Source organism: Rhipicephalus sanguineus, chromosome 3 (assembly GCF_013339695.2).
Source record: "Rhipicephalus sanguineus isolate Rsan-2018 chromosome 3, BIME_Rsan_1.4, whole genome shotgun sequence".
NCBI classification, from domain to species: Eukaryota; Metazoa; Arthropoda; class Arachnida; order Ixodida; family Ixodidae; genus Rhipicephalus; species Rhipicephalus sanguineus.
Window position 1 is genome coordinate 122559836 of NC_051178.1, and position 27630 is coordinate 122587465.

Here is a 27630-nt window from a genome sequence, read left to right on the forward strand (position 1 = left end):
ATCGTCGCCCTCGTGCTTGGCTGCGGCTGTCCGCCGTCCCTCACTCGCTCGTCACTGTCGCGAGTCTCCTGGCACGCTGCCCAGACGACGCTTCCTCTTCTTCCTATGTGTATACGGAGACGGGTACTAGCTGGTCGCCTTCGCATCCACTTCTCATAGCTTGACGCAGTGTTCCGTCATTGAGCGTGATCTCTCTTTCTCTATACCCCTTATATAGGAACAGTTCTTGTTTGTTTGGTTGGATGAAATGCTAATTACGCGATCACATGGGCGCTCTTGGCCTTGCCCTTCACGCCCGTCCGCACATGTCTGGCTAAATCTGCTGCACGATTGCTATTTACGCCGCTTTGTTCGTATGGCGTCGCTGAGTACTCGGCAGGAGCTGAGCGCAGATGGCTCAACTGTCACTTGAAAGCGCCGCAATTTTTTGACAAATGTGCCTTTGTTTTCATGCGCTGAGGGAGCTAGGGGCTGTGCTGCAGATGCAGGCACTGAACACTTTTGCTGTCCTGCACGGATGACACTACTGTATTGGCAAACAAACATCAAGTTGGAAGGAAAGTAACGTACATGTAATTGATTACGTTTTTAGTAATTCGTCAGGCATACTCTCGCGGGGCAGTAATTGGTAGCTAACTCATTTACATTTCGTCGCACGAAACAGCGCGGGCAAACGGGACAAGAAAGACGGACAGGGCTTTGCGCTGGCTAACAACGTGAGCGTTTATTTCGTGGCTACAAATATTTACGCCTCTTTGGAAAGGGTGAAAACAAAAAAATTATCTCCGCGATTGAACTTCGCATTTTCATGTACTTTAGTCGAGACGCATGCGCAGGGCTTCCCCTTTTCACACCGTTTTGTTTTTCTTTCTTGCCCCGTTTGCCCGCGCTGTTTCCTGTGATGAAGCCACGCCAACAAGATCAAGTTGATACCTTTTAAGTTACATTTCTGACTGAAGAAGTCGGTTACTTTCTTTCTGTAACGTCTACAATCTCGAGATTGTATTATTGAGCGCGTTCCTACCTCTTACCGCACTATGCGTCTATAATGCAACTTCGGGCGGCAAGAATGCAAAGGTCAGTGCGCCACGGGCGGCCATACGCTTGCCAGCGGGTTGTTTACTTCCGCTCCGCGGTTTTTAACGGTCCGTGGTTGTTGGTCCCGGGTAAGATGAGGAGGGGGGCGCACAATTAGTAACCTGAGCAGGTTCTCGGCTAGCTGTACGCGACCCGCGCCGAAGGTCGTGGCCTGGGGCTAATGACGGCCGCCGCGTCATAATTAAGCCAAGGTCGCAGGCACATGCATGCTCGAGCTACTTGCATGCGCACGCAGAAACGCGGGCGTTGCCGGCCTCCAGCGTCGCTCCCGCGTTTACGGCGCATGTCTCGCAACATCGGCGATGTATGTACGCGTGTCTTTGCCACGCGTGCATCGCAGTGCATATCTATACGCTCGCGGACCGTGCTAAAAAAAAAAAAAAAATAGCTCACTCTTTTTGGAAAGAAGATCGGAAGTGTATATACATTGGGATGGCGCATGTTGCACGCGCTCTATATACCATGGCTTGCTCCGAAGCCATGGGTTGAGTGGTGGGTGACTTATATAGATAGATGACTGAAAGGTCAAACCTGTATTTGCGAGGGATATTTTGGCCGGCATGCCGTATGACAACCTACATTTACTCTGTAAGTGTAACATATATAAGTGGTATATTCCGCGGAATAAAATATTTTAAAATGCACGAATAACCTGGTCACATTACACAACCTCCGCATATAGCCGCTTCGAGTATATTAAGATGGGCAGATTTTACTTCGAAGCTATACGGAGCAATGCACATGCACTCTATATACTGCAATCATGCTTTGCTTTTTAGCCTATATATCAACGCCGTCAATCAGTCTTTCGATTTGATTTATGGCGCAGTGAATCGCACCGTCTACGCAGTGAATCGCAGCCATGCATAGACACAGACATGTAACATGTTCGTCCTTGTATTTGTGATCTTTCAGCGCCCCTTTTCTTCTTAACTCCGAGGCGACCTGTTAGTTCTTTAACGTCCGGTTAAAGCAGGTTTGGGTTGCGAGAGAGAAAGAGAGAGCGCAGTGCATGCATACATCGTTCAGTCTGAAGCAAGCCCATTTCAACGTCCTCCGCTAACGATCGCTAAGCTCACGCCTTCCTTCTTTCTTCTTTTACGCACATGGCGTTCACATATGCATGATATACGTACGTGTACATATCAACGCCGATGCATCACAGCTTTCGCTTGTATGGCTACATTGATATGGCTTCTCTCGAAGCGATGATTGACTGCAGTCGTTTGTCTGTCGTATTTACGACCGCGGCATATATATGTATAAGGAGCTAGGCTTGCGCAACGCCGTCATGCGGAGAATAATGTATGGGCACTCGTCCTATCACGCTACAGCCCATTGTGTTCCCGGCACCGATATGCTCTGCACCGAACTTGTTTCTTCGGCGCCGAAGCTCGAATCCTCTGGCCTATAGCTAACCACTTCCTTCCGTCTCTATACTTCCTTCCGCGCTTTCGGCATGCACGGCTATCACCGCGGTCGTCGCCCGGCAAAGCAGTACTTTATCCGAACGACGCTAAACCTCGCTCGTTTGCATGCCAAGTGGGAGCTTTGTTATTCACGCGTAAATTTTGTATATCGGCTGGCTTGGGCGCTTCTTTTATGCAGCGTGTCTTTGCGCTTGTTACCTTCGTGGTATGGGAGAGAGAGAGAGGGAGGGAGGGAGGAGAGTGAGCCTTATAATAAAATAATAGGAAGTGAAAAGAAAAGCGAACCCAGCAACTGTCTCTGTAGCAAAGTAGGACACCTCAGCAGTGGTTCACAAGGGAGGGATAAGGAGGGATTAAAAGAATGATAGAAAAAATGGGGGAGCGGTTAGAGGAGATCACGGACGGGGCCCCGATAGGCGAGCAGTCTTCAGCGAGAGGACATTGCGGACGAGACAACTGTCAAGCGTGAAATCCTCCGAGCGACTCTGCCTTCGTGCGGCATCTATGTTATCCGTGTGATTTGTGGTATATACTTGGTGATAGGGCAACGTGAAGCACTTGTGCGCAACTTTCTAGTTCACAGTGTGTGGTGTCAGTGTTTATATGTCTTAGTTATGTTCAGGCTCAGTGAGTTCTTAGGGTCACTACATGATTGCGAATAGGAGACTATGCTTGAATGTTTATACTATTAATCCTGTGAAGATGGGTGCATGCACAAAATGAGGACAGGGGAGAGCATTGATTGATTGATTGATTGATTGATTGATTGATTGATTGATTGATTGATTGATTGATTGATTGATTGATTGATTGATTGATTGATATCTACCGCGAACACGTCTAAAACTGAAGTGCGCAGAAGCGTACTTTTTGCATTCTGCCTTGATCGCGGATTAGTGATCGAGCCTTCGACCTTGTGATGTATAGGCAACAGAATACTGTAGCAACTAAGTGACCGCGCGACGTCTCTTTCATTGCTTAATTCTGCGATCGTTTCTATTCCTTTGCGTAAATACGTATGAACTTTAAGATAAGTAAACGAAACAGTATAGGGTGTGCTGTGGTAACACAAGTATGAGCAGGCGCATAATAGAATATGACACGTCGTATAGTAGTAGCAGTATAGTAGCAGTAGAAGGAGGAGGATGGGAGAGAGAGAGAGAGAGAGAGAGAGGGGGGTCTTTATTAGTAGTGACTTCTCGTGTGTTTAGCTTTGCTGCCGCGGATATCCCTTCGTATCGATAGTTGTAGATCATTAAGACATAAAATTATGCGAACCAACGCACATGTTGAAATCCACGTGAAGCGAAACGTGAGAAGTAATTATAATTAAGTATATGCTTAACTACTATATAGGTGAAACTACGTTTACTTTCACCTTGTTCAACGTGCGGTCTTGTGCAGTGTTCTTGATATATGTATTTCAAGAACACTGCACAAGACTGCACGTTGCGTAAGATGAAAGTTCGCGCAATTTCACCTTTCACAGTCTGCCCTCCCTATTTGCGATGCGCGTGTGCATATGTATGCCACCAGAGTGGGAGTCATGTCGTGGCCGCGTATAAGAGGCGCGTGACCTTGTGTATGTGTGTGGACGGAATTCCTCGGAGGAGGCGGAAACCGTTATCGAGCGAGCGTTGCCCTGTTCCGCTCAACGCTCTCTCGCGCGTCAGTGACAGGACATCAGCGCTGGCACGCTGACTCAAAAGGCGTTTGCAGCCGCACTTCTGGCGTATTCGGAGAGATTGTGTCCGCAGTCCACTTACACGATCGTTTGCCGATATCAGCCCTCATAGTCGTCGCCTCGCGGAGTACTTGAGTGTGTCTGCGATTTCTACTCGCCTCCATGTCGACTCCCCCACTCCCGGCCGGTGTCCGTATCAGCCGTCACAATTGAGGTGAGCCGGGCGACCTCTTATCGCTCAGCTTTTTCTTCTTATCGCCGAGAAACAAACATGACCGGTGCACGCGCTTATTGCATATACTTCAGATCCCTATAGCCATGCGTCGGAATTACAATGGTTTCTTAATCTTTCGCGCGCGCATTTATGAGTAGTCTGACGCATCTAGCGAGAATGCACTTACTCCTCGTCTTATCTCTGACGTCGTACGAGTCTATGACGTGTATACTTTAGGGATACGGCTGTTCGCTGCGAGTGCTTTTTGTGCAGTGGCACGATGCGTATCTTCTTCTTTTGAAACCGCATTTTACCCCATTGTTAAACCTTACGTTAGCAATAATTAATCATTGTTGGGGTTTAACGTCCCAAAATCGTGATATGATTATGATGGGCGCCGTAGTGGAGGGCTCCGGAAATTTCGACCTACTGAGGTTCTTTAACGTGCACCTATACCTAAGTATACCGAGGCTTGTATAGCATTTTGCCTCGATCGGAAGTGCAGCCGCTGCAGCCGGGATTCGACCCCGCTACCTTCGAAAACCTTATGTTAGCAAGTTTTCCTTAGGTTGTTCTGCGCGTAAGTTTGTTCTGTTTCGAACTGTAGGCGTAAAATAGAAACAGGGCAACGAAAAGGTATAATACGGAATCAGAAAATTAGGACGCCGGTTTGCGAGTGTATACAGAAAGTATCGCACGCGCTTCACACGTGTGCTGTGCTGCACTTTGTGTATCGCATTCAAAGCCGTCGCCCGCAGCCGTCTGTAAGTATATAATAATATGCATGAGGGACCTTTATTGAAACCCGTCCCGACGGGAAACGTTTTAACCCTGAATGGTGTGGTGCCTGGACGACGCCAGAATTCCACTCTCGCCACACCGAAAATTCGCGCGGCCGGAAAAAGGTTGCTCATGCAGCCGTAAAGGTGAACTCGAGGTCGGGGAGAGAGTATGCCGCGTGACGTCGGCTGGGCGCGCACGCAACGCTGATCTCCCAGAGATTTACGAGCTTCCCAAAGAAAGGGAGAGAAGGAATATATGGAATGTAGGGAGGTTTATTAGACTGCGTTATTAGACTGAGGGGAATACGGGAGCAAGAGAGAGAGAGAGAAGGATTGGCTTGTGCATCTGTACCCTCCTTCTGCAGCCACCGTCGGTAGTTGGTCCGTTTGTTTACACTGTGTACACAGATGCGCATGATGCGTGCCTATATGGTTGTTTATTCTCCGTTTGCAACTGATGCTGCTTGAAAAAGTTCCTGTACACTGTGTTTCCGTGTATACTTCACACACACACACATCACACTGGGATCGAAACGGCAGAAATATACACGGGAAATAAAAAGAGGGCTTAAGAAAAAAGAAGAAAACCTGTGAAAGGAACGAATAAAGGATGGATTGAAGGGCGCCAATGCACGCGTACGTATGTACGCGGCTCTCGATCGCTGTTGGACTGGTGTTTGAGAACGGCGCGGGAGTGTTTACCTCGGGGATGATTATATCATATGGCAGCGCCCACCGGGTGAAAGGACGACACGAAACAAGAAAGGCATCACTGTTGTCTTTCTTGTTCATATTAACCAGTTGGTTAATATAATTAACGAGCTAGCCCCGAGTGCGTTTTAAGCGTGATGGCGTTGATAATAATCGAGGATATGAATCGCGCATTGTAGGCTACCAAATCCGAGCCTCTATATACCACTATATTTGTACTATGTAGGCTTCTTGCCTTGTCGCTAAAGGTTGCTGCCGCCGTTATTGTTTCTTTCACTTTTTTTTTTATCGAAGCGTTTACACTGGAACCTACATAACTAAACACGATAAATAATAGTTTTGTCTGGGTGCGCCCGCTTCCTGAGGCTTTGAGCTGTTCGACAGAGACCGGGTTAAGGCTATGGATATACATTTTTCTGCTAGCTATATAGCGCTTAGGTGACGAGACGAGAATAGATTTCGCTACGTTTATTTATTATCATTTTTAATGTCATACGACCTTTTCTTTTCACATGCAAAGCATGATAATTATACCGCGGATGGGCTGCACCAGTTAGCATTGTGTCTATCGCCTAATACATATGCGAATCATGGTATATAATGTGGATCTACTTACAGCGTGAATAACCTGAGCGCTGTGCGGTAGTGATTGATGATCCCGTTGTTCTTTTTTTGTTTGTATTTCTATAGTCCTCTTCTTGTTTTCTTTTCTTTGCTTTCTATCATCATATGTATTATGCGCATTTAGAGTACAGTAGCGTACAGGCCATGAATGCAGGCTAACATGTTTCTTTCCTTTGTCTCTTTCTTACTCACGCGTAGTCATACATAAGCACGCGTTGACGTAACAGACTTGTATATAGGGCTGTGTACATATTTCGTCTCCGCCCGTGCCTTGTTGTTGGTCCTTCGAACGCCGTCCGCCTGCCCCTCTCGATCGTTTCCTTCCGGTTCTTCTTCGGTTACGCTCGTTGGAGCCAAACTGCCGTCGCGTGCGCGCTGCTCAAATCAAATTATTACGTGATCCGTCACACGCTCGATCGGAAATTGCTCGTCTCCGGATCGTATCGCAGGGTTAAAAAAAAAAAAGTAAATGCGGAAGCTATCGATCGAAGCCTCCGGGGGAGACTCCACGCTAATGAGCTAAATCCCTGCCAATCGCGCACCTCTCCCCCCCGTCCGCGTGGAAGAGGGCGCCTCATAGTGAGAGAGGGAGTATTTTTGTGTGTGTCCGCGGGATGTTTTCGCAGCTCGCTGGTACAAACACAAAAGCGCATTGCATGAAGCGTCTTTGCAGCTTAATGTAAAATGAAAAGTACTCTTCATCGTCGTTTCTTTTTTTTTTTTTTCTTCGTTTGGGTTGCTACTTGGCGTATGTTACGTTCGCTTGGCTTTGGAAAATAAACAGTTGTTTTGCGCAGTGGAAACTAGAGTGATAGAGGAAGTTGTAAACGGTGAGGACGTGGAACCTTGACAAACGAAAAAAGGGCTGGCGGTGGAACGGGTTCTGCAGGAAAGAGGTGGGCACGATAAGCGTAGAATGGACGCAGATGCGCACGTCATTGTGCAGCGAAGGATACAAAGCTTAGAGAGAGAGAGAGAGAGAGAAAAGGTTTAAGCTGGGTCCTTCGATAAGGCAAACATTGAAGGACCCTGGTATAAGTAATAACTAAGGAGGAATAAAAACCGCAGAGAGCGGAAAGAAGGGAACGAGAGAGAGCCGTTCAATACTCGCGGGTTCAGGGTGCGGGGTTTCTTTCCTCCTATGGCGGAGGGTGCGACTTTTTCTTTCTTTCTTTCTTTCTTTCTTTCTTTCTTTCTTTCTTTCTTTCTTCTTTCCTTTCTCTTTCTTCTTTCTTCTTTCTTTTTTCTTTCTTTCTTCTCTTCTTCTTCTTCTTTTCTTACTTTTCTTTCCTCTTTTCTTTTTTCTTTTCTTAGAGAGACTCTTTTCTCCTTCTTTCTTTCTTTCTTTTTTTTCTGCTTTTCCTTTTTCTTTTCCGCAGGAGCCTTTTCCGAGTTTTTTCTTTCTCCGGTTTTTCCTTTTTTTCCCTTTTCTTTCTTCGTTCTTTCTTTCTTTTCTCTTCTTTCTTTCTTTTCTCTTCTTTTTTCTCTTTTCTTTTTTTTCTTTTTTCTTTTCTTCTTTTCTTTTCTTTTTCTTTTTCTTTCTTTCTTTCTTTCTTGTCCAGCCCCACAGTAATTATTGTTTAAGTAAAGAGCCATCGCTGTCATGATTGAGTGCGCAAGCCGTCGTCCCTGTACTGGCGGTCACGTGATGACGAATTATCGTCGTAGGAATGAGGGGTCGCGTGCGCGAAGAATGGAGCCGAGTCGCGGCGCCGGCTCAGCGGATCCGTGCAGTGCAGCGAAGCCTGAATGCGGCTCGTGTCAGCCCAACCGGTAACTGTACACAAGCCGGCTTCGTCTTCTCCACGACGAAGCCGAGGTTTCGCCCATTGTGCGCTACTACTCATTTCCGTGCACGCTTTCTATGTGGCCTTCATTCGGTTGGCGTCACGTAGCGCGCTTATCCGAGGCTTACGCAGTGGAGGAGAACATCTGCATGATTCCTGGTTGACAGACGCGAGCCGAAGCCTTCGCTGCACCCAACAGAGTTTGCGAGATGGAGCGTGTATGGACCGTATCACCGACTCCCGCGCTGTGCAGGGAAAGGCCTTAATGCGAAACACGTTGTGGAAAACAAACTAGGCTTTTCAGAATCAGTTTTTCGGCGTGCTTTAGAGTCCGAATAAAAGAAAAGAACTTTTGTGCGAGCTGAAACTGTAAGAAAAAAAATTATAGTGATGTGAATTAGGACATACGAACTATCCAGTAAAGGTCGATCAAGATTAAATATACAGTACACAATTTAGTTAATCTTAAACAAGAATGCCTAGTTGTTTGTATGAATCCTACCGTATCTACTGGGATACAACCAGCACTGGCTATCCACGCTTTTCTGGCAATGCAAAAAAAATAATACGTGAATACTGCTGCAATTCTTCCCCAGTGTACTAAATGCTTCTCGACAGCTCCTCTTTGGGAACTTCGCCGCTTTTTTTTTTCTTCCTTTCTCTCTCTCTCCTTTGCGTTTCTGAGAGACACGACGCAGCGGCCCCCGTTTTTCTGAATGACCGTCGGTATGGCTTTTGCAGCACTGCGCGTAGTTGGCGAGACGCATTTGGCGCGCCGAGTGCCTGGCCTGGCACGCGGAAGAGAGGCGCCTAGCTGTGGCCGATTTCTCATACGCGTGCTTCCCTCTTCTTTTTAATTGTCTTGTTTTCTCTCTCTCTCTCGTTTGCGCAGCGGGAGGTCGTCGCCGTTGTTGGGTCTGGGAAGGGGTTAAACGCCCTAAAACGGGCCGCGGTCTCCCCGGTCGGTTCCGAGGGAGACAGTGCGCATGCGCGAGGGCGAAGTCGAGCGTTGCAGCCCGTCTTGGTGAGATGGAAAGCAAACAAACCGAAGCGCCCCCGCGCTGCGATGCGCGGGACGCGATGACAGTCGCCACGCGAATGCTTCCATTCATCATGTTTCCGAGCGTCCCTCCTGCTCCCCATCTTCCGAGCTATGGCGTTCAGCGAAGTCGTTGCAGCGAGTGGCCACGTGTACATTTCTGACGTGACGTTTTTAGCTATAGCGGCTTGGTTTACTCAAAAAAAAAAAAAAACTATACAGTTTGGCTAGGTTCGCGAAAGTGACGGTACATTAGAATCCTCGAGCTCAGATACAGTATACATAGCTCTACTTGGAGTGGGTGCCTGCAGATTGATATTTCGTGATCATATACCCCAGTCACGTCCCCACCCCTCCCCCTTTTCAATGCTCTTCTTAAAATGATTACATTGGAAGCTATACCGAGTTCAATACAAAAGAGGCGCTTCCTTCAAGAATTTGGGGTAACATCGTTCAACTTCCACGCGAAGGTGTCGCTTAACGACGCTCATGAAAAAAAAAAAAAAAAAGAGGCGTCGTGACGTTTTGGGGACGCGCACGTGAAGCTCTTTTTGAAAAACAGCAGCGCGCGTCGCGAGAAAGCAAACTTTGCTGCAGCGGCGCCCGAAATGATGTCCTCGGCTACAAGTGTCGTCTCTCGGCGGCTGTCACGCGCTCACACGCGCTCCCGTTTCTTCTTCTTCTCCTTGCCAGTGTTCTTCTCTACGTTGTGGTATAGTCTTGCCCTCCTCATCATCCAAGAGTCTTGTCTCTTTCCTTGTATTCGCTGGGTCGCCGGGCCCCCCTTTCTGTAGCGATGTGCGCATGTCTGCGTGTGTATCCGTGCCACCGTCGCCGCTGCTGCTTTCTTGAGGGCGTCCCCGTGCCACGGCGGCTGTCACAGAGCGGGTGGCCGGAATGCGGCCGAATCGCCTGTTTCCGGCCGGGGGAGCTCAAGGAGCAGACAGAGACGTAGTTACGACCCGTGCGCCACCCTCACCACCGTCACGGGCCCGGGCGTGAGCCTTTCTCGCGCCTTGCTCTTTCACCGGCTTTCGAGTCACGGCTTTCGCTTTTCGTTTGCTCGGTGGCCAATGAGCTCTGTCTGGGCTCTTCCAGAGGATGAAGCGTTGATACACTGCTAAGATGAGCGCAGAAAGAATAAACGAAGAGAGACGGACGCACTCACTCGGTGTGTGTGCGTGTGTGTGTGTCTTTGCGCGCGCGCGCGCGCGCGCGTGTGTGTGTGTGTGTGTGTGTGTGTGTGTGTGTGTGTGTGTGTGTGTGTGAGAGAGAGAGAGAGAGAGAGGGGAGGGAGGGAGGGAGCCGTAGCGAAGGGTGGCGCGCGTGCGTCTGGTGTCTCTTCGCATGGCATCTGCCGTGGGTTTCGCTTTATCGCGTTGCTGTTCGGGGCGCGACAGTGGCGATTCGGATTGCTCGTCCTTCGTCTGACTCAAGTTTCGGTTGCTCTCTCTCTCTCTCTCTCTCTCGATATAACGCGCATTGACCCTTATGGCACCACGCCTTTGTGCGTTCCTTTATTTTAGTCGCATTGCGAGATCGAGCTATATATAGGCATGCGATTTCTGCGTGTGCGTGTTTCCCGTTGTGAAATTCCGCATAATTACATCCGCGTCGAAGAACAGATATCGCGACCGCATACATCCCCGACTTGATCCCCCTTTGTTTGGCGTCAGGTTATTCCGAAACTTTGGACGGGGAGAGATGCACCTATTTCCCCACATTTGTGCAGGGTAGCGAACTGGTTACTATAGTACCTGGTTAGCCCCCCCCCCCCCCCCCCCCCCCACGCGTGCTTTTTCTTTTTGTTCTATTTCTCTCTCTTCTTGTACAGGGAGGAAGGAGTCCCCATGGTACTATATTAGCTCTCACGTGTAAGCTGATGGTATTGCGACTGTATAGCTGCCGGTCACTCTGTAACGTTCGGTCATGTACGTGCATAGCGCGCTCATTTATGTCAATCTGCGAATTTTATGCAATCAGTATTGCAGAGATTGCTATTTCAGTTTTACGCACAGGAATAGGCACAGGCGTACGAGAATATATTTTTTAAGTGTTCACCCTTCTGGTAAGCACCGCGCTCAGTGCAGTCTTTTTTTCCCCCTCCCAAGTCAGGAATGGAAATACGCTGGCGCGCATTTGCCAGATAGCCACATATGACGACGACCAACTGAGACTTCTCTCTCATGGGCGTCCCATTTGTATTCGCGAGCTGAGATCTTGTGTGCCGCCAAATCGCAAGAACAGGCGAGGGTTTCTCTAGCTTTTTTGGTTCCGCCATATAGTATACAACTGCGTATGTACGGCTGCTGACTTGGAAGTCGCGGGTTCGATCCCGGCCGCGGCGGTCGCATTTCTATGCTGGCGATATGACAGAGGCCCGTGTATACTGTGCGATGTCAGTGCATGTTAAAGATCTTTCCGGAGCCCTCTACTACGGCGGGCCTCAAATGCATAATCATGTCGTGGTTTTGGCGCGTTAAACCTCAGATATTATTATTATTGCAAGTGCGTATACAGCTGCGTGTCCTCGGGCCGACTCGTCAAGTGTTTTTCGACCTTTTTCACCGTGAAGGGTCTCTTATGATCGTGGAAACGTCGCGTATACTTACGTGCGCAGCTCCAAAAGCAACCTCCCTGTATTTTTTCGCGCGGGGACATGTTTTTCTGCGCGCAGCTGTGTACCTTGGCTCGCGATGGTGTATACAGAGGGCAGCCTTTAATGACCGGGTTCGTTCTCCATTGCGTCCTTCGCCGGTCTCTCCGCCTGCAGCACGTTGCCGGCGAACGTTTAGTTTGCACGGGTTAGGCAGGCTAACTCTTTACCTTCCCCGTATAACGAGCCTTGGCCGACAAGGTCGATTGGTCGTCGCGGCAAACAATAGTGAATCACGCCGTCAGCGCCGCTGTTTGCGCTACGGTGAGTAACCATACGTTTAGCGTATACGTATAGACCCGTCTCCATATCGATCGTGTTAGGCCTGTATAGCGTCTATATAAACGTCTACATCTGGTCTCTTCTAGTAATAGCTGTGAATCAGCCGCATTGTCGTCTAACGTGAGCGCAGGCGCCCGCAGCACAGGCACCGCTTTGGCGCATGTACTTACCTTATCATATACGTAGGGATACCACCGGCGTACGTTGCAGTGAAGTGTTGCAGTGGAGTGGCGCTGCACACTGCCGACTACACTATATATCTATGCGTATCCATGTGACTCAGTTTGGCATGCTGCCAAGGTTACGAAAGAAAATCAAGGTATTATTCTGCTGGATCCGTTTAATCGGCGTGCGATCGAGGACAGCTGCGATATCCTGTAACACTTTGTAAGCATTGCGAGCCACTTCTGAGCCAGTTATCTTGTTAAAGGAGTACTGACATGAATTTTAAAAATTTTCGGGTTGTTGCTCTAAATGAAAGCACGGGTGTCGAGAACCCTAAAAAGAGTGTCGTGGTGCCTGGGGATGCATTGCATATATTTTTAACACCGCTTCTTTCAACCAGCAGTTTCGGTTTCGGTTTCGAGAGGGCGGCTTCATAGTGACGTGTCAAGTTTGCCCGTGACACCACAGGCAGACTGCAACCCACGAAATATGCACCTGCTGTCCTTTGCTGTCAGTCGAACGTGGTTCATGATGAGTGAACTGTCGTCCAGTGCCTCCGACAGCGATTTCTGTGATTTAGGTTGCATGCAGAACCCAGACTTCGCAAACCAAGTGAGCTGACTTGAAACGTCACAGGGCTCTCCATGCGGTGAAGCTGCCTTGCAGAGGTGCTGGGAGATGAAAACTTTAAAATCAAACTTAAATATTTGTACGTGTTTCCCGGATGCGGTGTGGGGTGAGCGTTAACACTAAATGCCAAGGAAACCAAAAACGTCCGTTTTGCTGCACTTCAAAATCGTGTCAGTACTCCTTTAAAGATCTTTGTTCTGCCGAGCCGAAATGTTTCGCTTGCTTAACACTGATCCGTATGCGAGCGACGCTGAGCGTTCGATTCCAGGTCGCGGTTCCCGTTAAAAAAAAAAAAAAGAAAAACAACGAAAACATGTGCTCATGACGTACTCCCGAGCTTTCCGTTATACGTCGTCTTATTGCCCGTGCGTTGCTTTTGTGACATTAGGATCGATTAATCAGCACTGTTTATATAACTGTCAAAATGCGCAGTAGAGCAGTCTATATATACACGTGGCGGCAGACCGCGGCCATGTTTGTCAAGGTCAGAAAACACGCGCGGAACGTCATTAGAGGTGTGAGGTAGTTTTCGAAGAAGGAAAAAATAAATGAAAGAGCTATAAGGCCGGAAATCGCAGAGAGCAACCTTTCGGGGATATTAAGTGTACACGACAGGCCTTCGCCGGTGCCCTGTCTTTTGGGGCTACGCAGAAAGGAAAATTCCTTTCGCATCTGACCCGTGGGTTTTGACGCATGCGCGTGTCACGTCAAACGTGTATGACAGGTTGGCGTCGAAAGTGACGTCAGGGAGTGGGAAGCTGCGCGTAACCCAACCAAGAAGAAGAATACAAAGACCCTCAGTAGCACGTCTGGAAGAGCGAGCCTGTGGTGTCTGTATCGACAAAAGGCCTCGTGTGTGCGACGTCGAGTACACCGGCAACAAACAGCAAAGCCGAAATGTCGAGCCTTTTCCAGAAAACTAAAGGCAATCCCGGCCGTTGACAAAACAATGAACGGCTGGCCTTTTTTTCTGTATTGTGGGCATGTCCGTCAGACTCGAGGAAAAAAAAAAAAAAAGAATGGACGCAGTTGTAGGTGTACAGTGTATAGGTGTCGAGATTCGTTGTATACATTTTTCTTGATGATAAAGATGATTCTAATCCACATCAGTAATGAAAAAGAAGGCCGCGCAAAATAGTCACATTTGTATTTTTGATCTAAGTCAGCATCGACTGCATCCGCCCAGTCTATACGACGTTTCGCTTATCGTTAATCGATCTCTATTTTCATCAAGGAAACGGCTTGTCTCTGTTTTTTAGGGTTATGTACGCATGCATCGACTCTGGTTCTATATCGCCTGTTTCTTTGTCGTTCCTTTCTTTTTTAATTTTCATCAATACTCGAAATATCGGTCACTTATTTCGGCTGATCGGTCGTTGGACTTGCGAAAGCAGTGCTGCTCGAAAGCACTACTTCGTTTATACGTCCCTTATAAGTTACACAGCTGTGTGCCTGTATGAACATATACGATGTGCCATGCTATTCCAGGATATGCGAAATGGCGCATTTCATAATGCATACAAATAAGCCCACTAGATCACTGCTCATCCAGACATCAAACCCATAAGATATGTACCATTAAGAGCTCACTGTCCTCCTGTTTTCCTCGTGTATGATCCCTGCTTCTGGCAGCAGGCTTGGTTTGGTTATAATAAGAATGTGTCGTTTATAATTTTCTCCCTCTCTTTCTTCTTTCTGCAGGAACACTACTTAGCCAGCCGACGTGTGGGCTGGGGGGCCGCGTTCAACAGCATGAGTTGCCTGCAGCTCTCCAACTCCATCCTCCAGATGACCGCCAGATCGTGAGTATCCATCATACATACATATGACTCTGCGCTTTCATATGAACAAAGCAATACATATTGCTATGGCACATTTCGAGCTAGTAGGATGTTCTTCATCATAAGGATAAAACAGCGCACACTTTACGAAGACGAACTGCGCCTCGTGTTCCTTCTGTCCGTCTTCGCAAAATGAATATTGCAAGCTCTCGCAATTACGGGTATATTAGGTCGATTTGTGTAATTTTAATGTATTTACAACTCCAGATGTCCTTGTGGCGTCGCTCATCATGCTTTATGCCTTTATAGATGTCCTAGATTTCTATTTTTTTTCGGCGGGCAATATGTTTAGGAGCACATGCATAAGTATCACGAATTTTCGCGTTTACAACGCAGTATCGCTGAAAACGATCAGTTTTTCAAGCCGAAAAGACCCTTCGATGCAAGAAACACGAAGTTTATAGGCAAATAAACGTATACCACCCATAATTTTCGCATGGCTCGCTCCTTTCCTTTTTTTTTTGGGGGGGGGGGGGGGGGGGTGGTGGGGGGGGGAGGAGATCTCCTCGCACCGAAGCATTCTTCACGCTGCAAACACCCGCCTGTGGGTCCTCTCCTTCGGGGCGTCACTTCGACCCAGGCGCACGCACGGGTAAACAAAAAGAAGAAGAAGAAAAAGAAAAAAAAAACCGTGACGCGTTGCGGTCACGAGCGAACGCCTCCAAACTTTCGGAACGCGTCCGTCCGTCCGTACTAGCGCGCTACCGCCGCATTCTCGCGCATTCTCGTATAGGCTGGCACGGCGGGCGACCATTAAGGCCGGGAAAAATTCGGCACGCGTTTTTATGCGGCGCTTCGAAAAAGCCACCACGTCGGCAGTCGTCATGCTTCCAGCGAAACGCGCCATCGCTTCTCCGCTGCCTCCGTTTCACCCGCGCAACACCCCCCGGAGATGATGAACACCGGACGACGGGCATGCAGCGGTCGCCGCGAGTGAGAGAGAACTAGGCGGCGGGTAGCGCTGGCAAAGATTATATGGTGTACGAGGTGGGAAACAAAACAAACTGGTGGCCTCGGAGCCGTGTCGAAAGGCGCGAGGACTTTTCATGCGCGCGCAATGCACTCCTTCCCCCCCCCCCCCCCCCCCCCCCCCCCCCAAAATCCCGCCTCTCCTCGATAAACCGAGCGAACGCGAAGCGGGCCGCACCTGAACGGAGCGGTATTACACCGCAAAAAGAAAAATAAAACACCCCAGGGACCACGGTCGAGCGTCTCGGGTGCAGTCTGGCATTTCCTGTTGACGCGGCGGCGTTTTATTTTGCGCTCTCTGCCCCTCGGGCGCCTCGGTCCTTTTGTGTCTCTGCCCGAGCGGCGGCGCGCCTCTTCTTTCCGAGGCCAAATGGCTCGTCGTCGTCGGAGGAGGAAGAGGCGATGGAGAAGGGGAATTCGATACGCGGCGAGAGCTCGGGAGGAGGAGGCTGGAGAAGCGCGGGAAAATGTAAAAGGGAAGAGAGGAAGGAGACGAGTCGAGATGGACGGAGCGTGAACGGCGGCGGGACGCGCGCGCACCTCGCACGCACGCCTTCTGCTGGACGCCTCAACGGACGGTGTGGGCGTGTCTCTCGACTGTATGTTGTTTGCAACAGCCATGGACGTCGATGGCCGACGTCGCTTCATTATCCTTCGGCGCGATTTCTTTTTAAGCGCGCTTTCTTTTCTTTTGCTGTTTCGCTTTCTTTCTCTAGTCGTCCGCGCTCGCACTGCGCGGGACCGAGTTCGTTGTCATTTGCGGTGGCACGAAGTTATGGTTTCTCCCTCCCTCCTCCTCTCCGGTCGGAAACGAGAACGCCCACCTCGCTTTGGCGATCATACGACCGCAGCGCAGCTGCGTAGCAGCGGTTATTCGGCCCCATTTCGCTCTCCGATGCGCGGGCGGTTGTTTACACACAGTGTGGGCACGGAAAGCGTGCATGGTGGTGTGCCGCATTTGTTTTGACGCAGCCGATAGCTTTGGACGGTCGACATTTTGAAGAGATTTTGCTCCGTTCTTTGTGCGCGCTCAGCGCGATGAAGTGGGCGGCATTTGGCTCGTTTCTTCGCGATGGAAGCTATATCCCACTCGAACGTGAAAACGGCGGGATTTGCATCGCCACAAGTACTACTTAGAAGCACAAAAGCACAGAAGTACAGAAGCACAGAACTGTGCTTCGTGCTAAGCGTGGTCGGAACGGCGAAAAGCGAGTCGTTCGGCATTTTCCCGTTGCATTACGTTGTTTACAACGGCGGCGATTTAGCCGGCTTGCGCCGCCGAGAGTGAATTGCCCGGCGACAGCAATGATGGCGGGAACAGGCGACGCTCGGATAATTTCAGAGCTGTTTGGAGCACGCATTGGGTGCGCCAGAACCGCTAGCTGTCGTTCTGCTTGTTGAAATAAATAAATAAATAAATAAATAAATAAATAAATAATAAATAATAAATAAATAAATAGAACAGACATGGCTACACAGCATTTGCTGCGAAATACGAGTAAAGTGTGTCTTTGTGTCACACAGGGCTACTGGTTTTTTCTTTCAATTTTATTTACCTATTATTCCAGACCATCTAAAGCTGTATTCACACGACGGACGAAATCGCGATTCGAGCCTGCGGATTGCGTACTACGTCACCATACGTCAGCCGTTCCCGCGTCCCCGCTTCGGTCCGCGCGGAGCGATTCGTGAAACGACGGAAGCCCAAATCACAGTTGGGATCCTCGGGGACCAATGCCGAAATCCTCGCTTGTAGCGTGAATTCTCCCCTGTCGTGTGAATGCTGGCTGCGGAGAGATCCGAATCACGTCACGTGTCACGTGACTAATCCGTCCGCGATCACGTCCGTCGTGAGAATACAGCCTAAACGAAGCCGAAGGGTTTCATAAAAATATTTCATTATCTGGTCATTGTTGTCCTTTCCCACCGCTTCTTTCGTTATACTCTTTCTGTATCTTAAGAAGAAAAAAGAAAAACTGTTGACAGTATTGCTTCGCGTGGCAGCAAGTGCTTCCCCGCAAACGGGAGAGCCTAGTGGCAGAGCGAATTATCGGAGCGAATTATCGGATTTCAGGCAGACGAGGAGCAGCTGAGAGATCGTCGTTAATTTGCAGCACTTGTTAGTTGCTACAAAGCGACAACATCGTGAAATAGTCACATTCACTATGAACATAATATGGCAGCAAGGCTGGTCTACAATACGCGCGCGTACTGTAAACCGTCCGCGGTTAATCTAAGCTTGTGTGCACTCCCGCATCTCGTGCTTGGAAGAGAGCTCCGAAGACATCAATAAGATTTTAATGCAGTGAGAAGCGTTTTCTTTTTTTCAAATCGCGATGTGGAGAAAAAGGGTTAACCACTTGTCGCAAATACAACCAACGGTAGCTAAGCTAAAGAGAAGAATGAGAAGCTATTCATAGTGTACAAACGCAACTGACTAACTAGTCGATAGCTATGGAAATAGAACTCGATTGTTCGCTGCAGCGATGCCGCGTGACTTGCGCTCGGAATGCCTTCCCGGTTACGAAGCCGCGCTTTTGCTGCCTATGTACGTGGCGGAATTGAAGCCTCATAAACTCATTCAGTCCACACTGCTATGCCACAAAGGATAAGTGACCGTAGAACCTGCTACGAATTGTACATGCAAGCCACGCACATAGCACCCCCCCCCCCACCCCGTCCCGTCCCACTCTCCTATTTTTAAGGCGAAAGCCTTAGATGTCTCATCAAACGCGAAAATTGAACGACGGCGTCTTCGACATTTGGCGAGATCTGACGATACTTCGCGGGACAGGCGTCGGCGCCGCCACGAATGATTCAAAACAAAAAAAAAATTGAGCAATAAAAGTCGGTCAAAGGGTCACGCGATACTCAAGTGAATGTGTGTGTGGAGTCTGCGTACCAAGTCACATGACCTCAGTGTAACATGACTCCACCAATGACATCATCCTATGCGTCATCATCACAGATTGAAAGAGTTTTGACGCCATGATGACGTCACAAATCAATTGGGAGGATCAATACATGGACTGAGAAGAAAGGGAAGGTGACTTTCTCCTTCGAGTCATTTTAGGCGATTGCATAAGGGACCCTGTGAATTCTTCTTTTTTTCCTTTGTGCCTTTCTCTTTTTAACCAGGGGCGATTCAACAAAGTCTGTTCTCCGCCGATTGCTAAACCCGGAAACGAGGCACTACGCCGGCGCGCCCGTCTGTCTATATAGAGTCGAGTTGACCCGGGAGACCCGACGCGGGGCCCGAGATAAAAGCCCTGCAGTATACTGTTCCGGAGCCCGCTCTAGTGCGCGCCGTCGAGTCCCCTGCTATCGCCATCTCATGGCCCTGGCGTCCCGTCTGCGGTCTCTCTCTCTCTCTCTCTCTCCCTTCACTGTGTTGTGCGCGGTGCCGCCACGGGAGCCGGTCGCGTCGAGTTGGCTCTCGGGCCGGCTGCAGCTCCGATTTAGACACCTGCTCCGCATGAGGTCCAAGGGCGCACCACCGCGGAGCATGCAGCCAGGGGCTGCGGTGACACTCCTCACGGCTGTCTCCGCACTTTCCATTGCCTCTGCAGAGAAGGCCTTGTGCGAGGGCCCCTAAGTGTGCGTTATGTGCGTCGTCGTTCTTAATTATTTTTAGGCGAAACTTATACGTTACAGGTCTCGGTGGCGGCGAGTGTACACAAATGCGGCCCCCGAAGGTCCCACCGGTCACTCGCGTGTTTGTATATGCGCCATTTTTCCAATATCCGATGCTTTCTCGATCATGGGCTTGTTCGGCGATCATTCGTTTCAGATGTTCAAGTCATATCCTCTGTCGAGCTCACTTGTCATTGCCACATTTCGTCCTTGCCTTTCGTGGTGTCACATTGTTTAACGCATGACCGTCGTTGTTGCCTGCAGCAGCAGAAGCGTTGCGCTGCTAAATGCTAAGCACGGGGGTGAAGGTCCGATTCCCGGCATCTCGTGCCCTGCTACACCGTAACTCAACAAATAGGTAGCCTTACAATATTCGGCAAGTAATCCGTAGCTTACATTCTGCGCTGCTGTGGAGTGCTTACACGGTGGCGTGAGCCGTTCCCATCGGAATGGCACCTTCGCGCGTCGGAGCGTGGCGTCGTCCGCCTAGTATCGAGCGCTGTGTAACCAGCTCCGGGGACACTCCACTGCGGCGTTATTGTTAAACCGAGTGTAGCCGCGTGTAAACACAGAGGCGACGACAGCGCCGTGCCGCATGGTGTATACGTGCACACTCCTGCGTGGATTGACGGGGATACCAACTTGTGCAAGGCATGTAGGGATAGGAAGCTACGGGCGATGCCTGGGTGGATTAGTTCGTCGCACGGGGCGGATTATGGAGAGACGAGCGCCGGATCCCACTTGGCGTAATTGGCCGAAGCGGGAATGGCACTTGATCTGGATGCAGTGCGTGGAGACGAGTGATGCGGTTGCTTGCTTTCCGCTGCACACTACTGCACACGCCCTGTCGCTAGAAGATTGTCGCAAGTGTCAGCCGGGACTCGAGTTCACACGGTCGCTGTGTTTACAACGTGCGTGCTCAGACACCAAACGTAGACGATGGGCTAAGGTCCGGGAAGTGCTGGCTGCCGCTCGAATTCACCGGGAGCATTTCGGCCCCGCACAAGAAACAACAAAAGTGAGACTTCGAGCCGGGAACGCGTAGCAACGCCTCGCCGGAGAGAGAGAGCCGAGACACGAGCGGCGTCGGACGCAACTGAACGAGCTCTAGCACCGAATCCCGTTTTCTTCTTTTGCATGTAACCCCGCCGATTCACTTGTAACTTCAGTTCAATACAGTTTTCTTCTTTAAAATCGAACCTTGCCTTAAATCCATCATTTGGCCACCGCTGACACAAGTGTAACCAATGAACGGCCTTAAACGAACAAAATACACCATGAGTAATTGTGCGGTCGCTTCGTCTCTTTCCTTTCCTTATCACTGTTCCCTCCCCGTGCATGTGTCCTAGACGTGCCGTTCCCGCGTTATTTGAAAGATCGATCGACCAGTCAATCAATCAATCAATCAATCAATCAATCAATCAATCAATCAATCAATCAATCAATTGGCCACAGGCGCAGTCTTTGTGCGCTTCTTGGCAAGCTTGAGCGAGATGAAAAATATGGCTAATGAATGATATATACTTGCAAGGCGGTGTCATTGCTTTTAATTTGTAATATATTAAAGACGATAAACGCAGAAATTTTGGTCTGTCTTTCTGTTTGTCGGCACGTCACTCGATTCAGCCACCCGGCCAAAGTTGAACCACATGCCCAAGGGCCAGCCATCTTGAACGTCTGACTAGGTTCATACTTCTGTACATTGTTGATCAAAAAGTAAACATTACGAATATCTGAGGCGCAACATCACTAGGTAAGTATGAGGTGGTGTGTTCCTTTAATATAAAATAGATACGTAATTCTAGAGACCCTAGTTTCTTAAGCTGCGCTGAAAATGAGACTGCGCTGAAACTTGCCTTCCTCCGCGCCCTCTGCATGAGCTCATTGTTGTTTCGGTTTCGGTTCTGTATTGCACTGTACGAATGCCATGGGGCGCCGCTCTGGCAATCCTGTTTTACCCAGGCGACGTGTAAATAAGAGTGTGTGGAGAGCAGGGGCGTAGCCAGAAATTTTTTTCGGGGGGGGGGGGGGGGGTTTAAACCATACTTTATGTATGTTGGTGCGTGCGTTTGTATGTGTGCGTGCCTATATACGCAAGCAAAATGGAAAAATTTCGAGGGGGGGTGGGGGTTGAACCCCCCCCCCCCTGGCTACGCCCCTGATGGAGAGTACTCGTTGAGTGCGGACGTTCCTTCTGCTGCTTCGGCGCTTCGCGCCAAACCACGTGTTCGAGCTGGCTGGCGTCCCCGCCGGTCGCGTTGGTCACCGCCGGTCTTCGCCTGCTGCTGCGCCGGGACTACCAGCCCGCAACACAGCACTCACGTTTCCCGACGTATGGCCAGATGGCGTCCATATCTCACACAGCGCCTCTTCTGTCGTCTTTAGACGACATTTGGAGCGAAGCACGCAGATACGCGGCCAATTTTTTAAAACAGTTTATTTATTTTTCCATTCTAGCGGTTCCTCTTATTCTCCCCTTTTTAATCTGTTTCGCGTCTCGGTGTTCGTGTAATCCGGAACACCGCGTCGGGTCGTCGCATTAATCCGCGGTAATCCGCGGGCGTCAACCGCTGACGCGACACAGATCTCGCTGACCGGGCGATACCGCTTTGATTTCTCTTGTACGCGATCGCAACAGGGCTGTAGAGAGGTGAACGCCAACAGCTGAGGCTTTGTTTCTTTTCAGTCGTTTCTCTTGGCAGCCCACGTACATATTGATATAGATAGCTGAGGAAATTAAGGGAAAATAAAAAGGCAGGCTCGTATAGAGAGCTTGCGGAGGTAAGCGAAATCGGGAAACACAAATCTCGGTGGTTAAACGTTTTCTGGCGATTCGGAGCAACGTGTCGAAGGCGCCGCTGCAGTGAGATTAATCGGGTCTGTTAACCTAAACGGCGTCGGTCTCGGCCTTTTTTTTTTTTTTTTTCCCCCCTCAGTAATGTCTTACGACCGCCTTTAATATAGAGTCAGCGATATGCTGATTCCCTTTGGCTTCGCCCTCATGAAATGTAGGCAGCACCGATAAAACATAAACGCAGCGATCGTTAGGATATATCTAACTAATCGCTATGCGCGCTCCTTGCCTCAGCCCGCATATATTTGTTTTTGCGAATTCATTTATCTAAAGCAGGCTGTCTTAGGAGCGCCGCACAGCCTTGGCGGCCGGTTATTAGTGTGCGAAAAGAAAAGAAAAGAAAGAAAGAAAGAAAGAAAGAAAGAAAGAAAGAAAGAAAGAAAGAAAGAAAGAAAGAAAGAAAGAAAGAAAGAAAGAAAGAAAGAAAGAAAGAAAGAAAGAAAGAAAGAAAGAAATAAAGAAAGAAAGAAAGAAAGAAAGAAAGAAAGAAAGAAAGAAAGAAAGAAAGAAAGAAAGAAAGAAAGAAAGAAAGAAAGAAAGAAAGTCTAGTGTAGATTACCCTGGTTTTAAGGAGTGCACAGTACGAGATGGCTGCGATTGACCCAGATCTCTTTAACCAATGCTGACCGCTCTTACGGAGGCGTCGGCGTACGCGCGTGCGGTTCTTTTTTCTAGTTCTAGTTCCAGTACTTTTCCTATAGCAGTACCTTTTGACGTTCTGCGGCGGTGTTAAAATGGCATTACTATATGTCTTTCAAACTATTACAATACTCGCTGATGCAGTAACGTCGTCCAGACGGCCTACTCCTCACATATTTGGAAAGGAGTGCTTTTTGTTTTTCTTCTTCTATGATAGTATTCCGTAACGTATCCTTTCAGAATCATTACTGGCAGCGAAAAATGAGGATCGTACAAACATTACGCGCCGACCTCGCCTCGTTTTGAAACGTTGATCGCCCCCATTTGAAAGTCTTGCTTTGCCAGGCTAGCCTTTATAGTAAAACAGTATATCGCCCTGCGGGTATCGCGCGATCATGTCGAACAAGGCTTTCGCAATGCAAAACAGGAGCTTTACTTTTGCGTGATGATGCAAAACTTTTTGTCTATTGAGTGAAAGGTTTCTGGGCGAGTGGGTGGCGTCCTCAGTCCAGGGCTCCACTGGCCTTTGCGGCTCGCTGGGCTCACGTGGGATCTCTTACAGCAAAATTCGTCCGCCCTGTGTACGCACGAACTCCTCGCGAGCATGTGCATCAGAAATTGGGCAAGCGCCGCTGCTCACCACTGGCCCACTTAAAATTAATTCGTCCGCGTGCGGAATGTGTTTGCCACAGAAGTTGGGTAAATCCCACTACCCACAACTGGTCTACTAAAGATGAAGAAGGCGTTAGAAGGAACATACGGGTGGCAAGCACCAATTCAGATTTCTGGACAGACGTAAGTAACCAATAATTAAGAAAGACTTTAATGGGCCATGGGGATCAACCCAGTGGTAAAACACTGGTTAACCATCTTTACGGAGTGCGTGGGCGGTGGTATTTGCATGTATGCAAATGACAACTATCTAAATACTATTTCGTAGGTGGTGGTGGTCGTGGTAGTGTTGTTGCAGTATCGGAGTCAGTCTGGCCTACATGGCCGCCATTTGTTCCGGCTTAGCATCTCCTGAATTGTAGGAACCCGCCGCGGTGGTCTAGTGGTTATGTTGCTAGACTGCCGACCTGAAGGTCGCGGGATCGAATCCCGGCCGCGCCGGCCGCATTTTAGATGGAGGGGAAAATGCTGGAGGCCCGTGTGCTCAGATTTATGCGCACGTTAAAGAACCCCAGGTTGGTCGAAATTTCCTGAGCCCTCCGCTACGGCGTCCCTCATAATCGTAGCGTGGTTTTGGGACATTGAACTCCAGCAATTATTATTATTGAATTGTACGGTTCTGTCACCACGTGCTTAAAAGCCCAGTGGGTCGCAGGAAGGCCATCAAAATTCATTGCACGCTCCTCCTCGTTGCCGCGGGCCCTTCAAGAAAAACATCATCAAATGTCCGGCGCCTGTGATAATTCCTTTGCAAGCTGCGGACCATCGCTTCTTTTTCCCTATGAAACTGCGTGCAAAGCAAAATATAATGTTCAATGTCGCCGATGTCACAAGACTATGTCCCGCTCAAATTTCGCGCGTCGCGAGATTCGTGGCCGCCATGTCTTTACCGCCGGACTTCGCCAGCCATCTGGCGGGTAGTTGAATCACCGCGCTCGCGGGGAATTCCGATGACAGGCGCACGACGCTGAGGGCGCGGCGGTGCGACTTCCGAGGAGTGCTGCCATCTATCTCAAGAGGGACGCACCCGCGCGAACCGTTGCGCGGCTTCGGCTGCTATGGACGCCGGCGCCCATTCAGTCTGCAGCCGGGTTCTCGCCAATTTGTAAGTGTCAGAAATTTTCTCGCTTCTCGCACGAATTCCACAGGATGTAATCTGCGGGCGATCGGTTCCGCAAAAGTGCCCTTTACCGATTCGCGGCCTTAAGTGTCCTAAAATACGCGTTAATGCAGCGGACAACTCCGTATTGTCATCCGCTTAGTTACCAAGCCGGTTGCTCATCGGCGTCAAATGACTCGCGTTTGATTGACGTTGATCGTTGCACGTGCTTAGGAAAATCTGACGGCAATTTGCATCGCCTCATTAGCTTGATATTTGTTTCGATCCGCAATGTAGATAATTCTTAGTATTAGCGACGTCACTAAATCTGTGCTTCTCGACGCCGTTACGAAGCATATTTTATGCTTTTGTAAAACATTTAACGCTGTCGCTCTGTTGCACAGGGCTTCGCAGTTAGCACGTTGACGCCTCTTAGGATGTGACCGGTGAAGAATAAAATCGTAAATGTCTGGTCGAAGGTTATGATATGAGCCGAAATTTCTCACTGTGTGTGTAAGCTGCTTTCGTGTCTTCGGCTGCGATTGAAAATGTAATTCGCTGCTCAGGGCTTTGCGCATTCTGTCGAAAGGGGTCGCAGGCATTTTCTTGCTCTCATTATCGCGTCTCGATAGGGGAAGACCCATCGGCGCGCATCTATACACAGCAAATATTTTACCCATTCAATCATTTCGCGAGAAAATACTGTAGATAAAAATCGGATGAAGCGGTGTTTTTTCACCTCTGTCGCCCGCACTAATTTCGGCGCGGCCCGCAAGTGAATCATGCATTACTCGAGGACTCTTAGAACGTTAGCAGCTCTGGCGAAAGTGCATTCATTCAAGGAAGTTCTCTAAAGGGACCTCTTTCCCTATCCGAGCTGTGCAGGATAGGGCGTCTTGTGAGATGTAACTACCATTCACATATGGCGTCTATAAAACAGCAGCAGCGCAGACTGCTAACCTATCAAAAGTAGCGCTACGCACGACCGCCTGCAGTTTCACGCAACGTTACCTCGCCAAGTTATTTCACTTGTTCTGTAATAGTTTTTGCCATATCCTCTCCATCGTCGAAGCGGCAACACTGCAGTCTGCAGCGTATAGATGGCGTTGGTGTATCAAAAGCGGGTTGGTTTAAATATCTTTGCGGAAGAAGGATTGTATCGTTTGTGCTGGTGATCGTAATTGGCTATTACCATATGTGTAATCTTGTAGTCTCCTTAAGATCGGTGTAGTTCACTGCTCCTCTGACTGTTTTTAGTCCTTTGTAGCAGAAGTATAGAGTGAGAGAGCGTTTTGCCGCCTTCTTCGCGATGTGGCGTGCGCTTATCGGTCGCGCGGTCACCCGCGGTTTCTCCCCGTGCTATGACGGCACGAGATTTATGTGCTCCGAGGCGGTTATTTGACAAGCGAAGCGAGGGCCAATCTAGTTGCCGTAAAACGAAGCCTGTCTCGCGCGTGGTTGGGTGTGTGTGCACTGTGCGTGTACTGCTTCACGATTATAAAGCCTCATCCTAGAGAAAAGACTCTACGCGAGCGGCAACCACTTTGATCGCGCGAACCACTCTCTGTGCCGTCGCGCTGGGACGTCGTCCTTTTAAAAGCCGCTTTCGGTGACTCGGCACTGTTTCTCCGAAACCACTCCGTCTCGCACTCCCTCTGACGTGAGCGCCTCGTGGTTGAAATCAGTACTGTACAGTGCCCATGCTGCAGTGTGACCACCGTGGTGCGCGGCACGAATTAATGTGGTTTTGCCGCTTAGGTCGATCGAGGTTGCCGGGTTCGATTGCACCATCTCTTCGGTATCGGAAGGGTCGTGTGCTAAATTTTGCTACGCCCTGCAGAACGCTGTATGGGTGATTTTAACGTCATGATACAGGAGGATAACTGTGGGGATACATAACACCGCGAACGTAGGTAGCTTATGTCCATAGGCATAAGCTACATCGGGGAGGCAAGCGCAGTCGCCTGTCCGAGGAAAGAAAGAGAAGATAAAGCGACGTTAAAACGCCATCGGCTGGCAGTCGTCCCCGCGTATACCTGTCGTGTATTGTGCGGTTTGGAACTCTTGCTCCACGTCGTCCGTTCGAATTAGGTCAGAGCGCAGCGCAGTCGGTGACGCGGCGTACACTGATACGAGCCCCTGCGCGGCCTCCACCTAATCCTCTTCGGGGAATCCTCAGCTGTACTGCGGCATCTACGGAGTGAACGCCCTGCGCAGCTGTCGCGCGCGCTAACCTCCCAGTCTCATTTCCGCGGATCAGCAGCTGCGATTTTCTCGTTTCTGGCTGATGGATGGTTTTGTAATCACCACCGATAGGGCTGATTACGAAACTCGATTATTCGGTGTCCGGCCTGTGTTCATTTTATTTTTTCCCCTCAGTTCTACGAAGCCGTCAAGTGATCGCGCTTGCGAGCACATCGAAAGATTCGCTTTTCCTGTTTTAGTTCTTCTATTAAAGGGCGCCCTGCAGTGTGCTCGAGAACCTATATTCGTCAGACACCGGCCCACGTCACCCGATGTATAATCAGGCGCGCATTATCTTATTTTTTTTATTTCTCCCGATGCCTCCAGTGGTCATGTAGATCTTGCGCCATTGCATGTTACATGCAATGGCGCAAGCATGTTCTGCATTGCATTGCATGTTATGTCAATATTGAAATTACATTGCGCACGCGTCCCATCTGGAAACGTCAAGAAACGATTAATCTCGCCTTTCAGGCTGAATCGGCGCAACGAGTGTTAGTCAGCGCCTCTATAGCGGCCATGGCGCCGGATCCGGGCCTCTCCATTTGGCGAAGCTTCGCTTGCCCGAATGGAGAAC

The 27630-nt window shown here is 49.4% G+C and overlaps 2 protein-coding genes across 11 annotated transcripts in view; one reads left to right on the top strand and one right to left on the bottom strand.

Moving 5' to 3' along the window:
• Positions 1-27630, bottom strand: part of LOC119387053 (carbonyl reductase [NADPH] 1) — a 606874-nt gene that overhangs the window by 228698 nt on the left and 350546 nt on the right. Inside the window, exon 1 of one of the 2 annotated variants that reach the window (XM_049413354.1) lies at positions 14041-14044. The exons of the other annotated variant lie outside the window; for it this stretch is intronic. The gene's annotated coding sequence lies outside the window, so the exon portion shown is untranslated. Of the gene's footprint in view, positions 1-14040; positions 14045-27630 lie in introns of those variants that run through there. 2 annotated transcript variants of the gene reach the window in all.
• Positions 1-27630, top strand: part of LOC119387056 (growth factor receptor-bound protein 14) — a 257802-nt gene that overhangs the window by 52342 nt on the left and 177830 nt on the right. For 8 of the 9 annotated variants that reach the window (XR_007415386.1, XR_007415387.1, XM_037654356.2 and 5 more), the window contains exon 2: positions 14804-14904. Coding sequence is in view for 7 of the 9 variants with exons in the window: in XM_037654356.2 (XP_037510284.1) it covers positions 14804-14904 (101 nt within the window). In the remaining 2 variants the exon portion in view is untranslated. Of the gene's footprint in view, positions 1-14803; positions 14905-24753; positions 24816-27630 lie in introns of those variants that run through there. The other variant, XM_049413351.1, reaches the window with a different exon arrangement.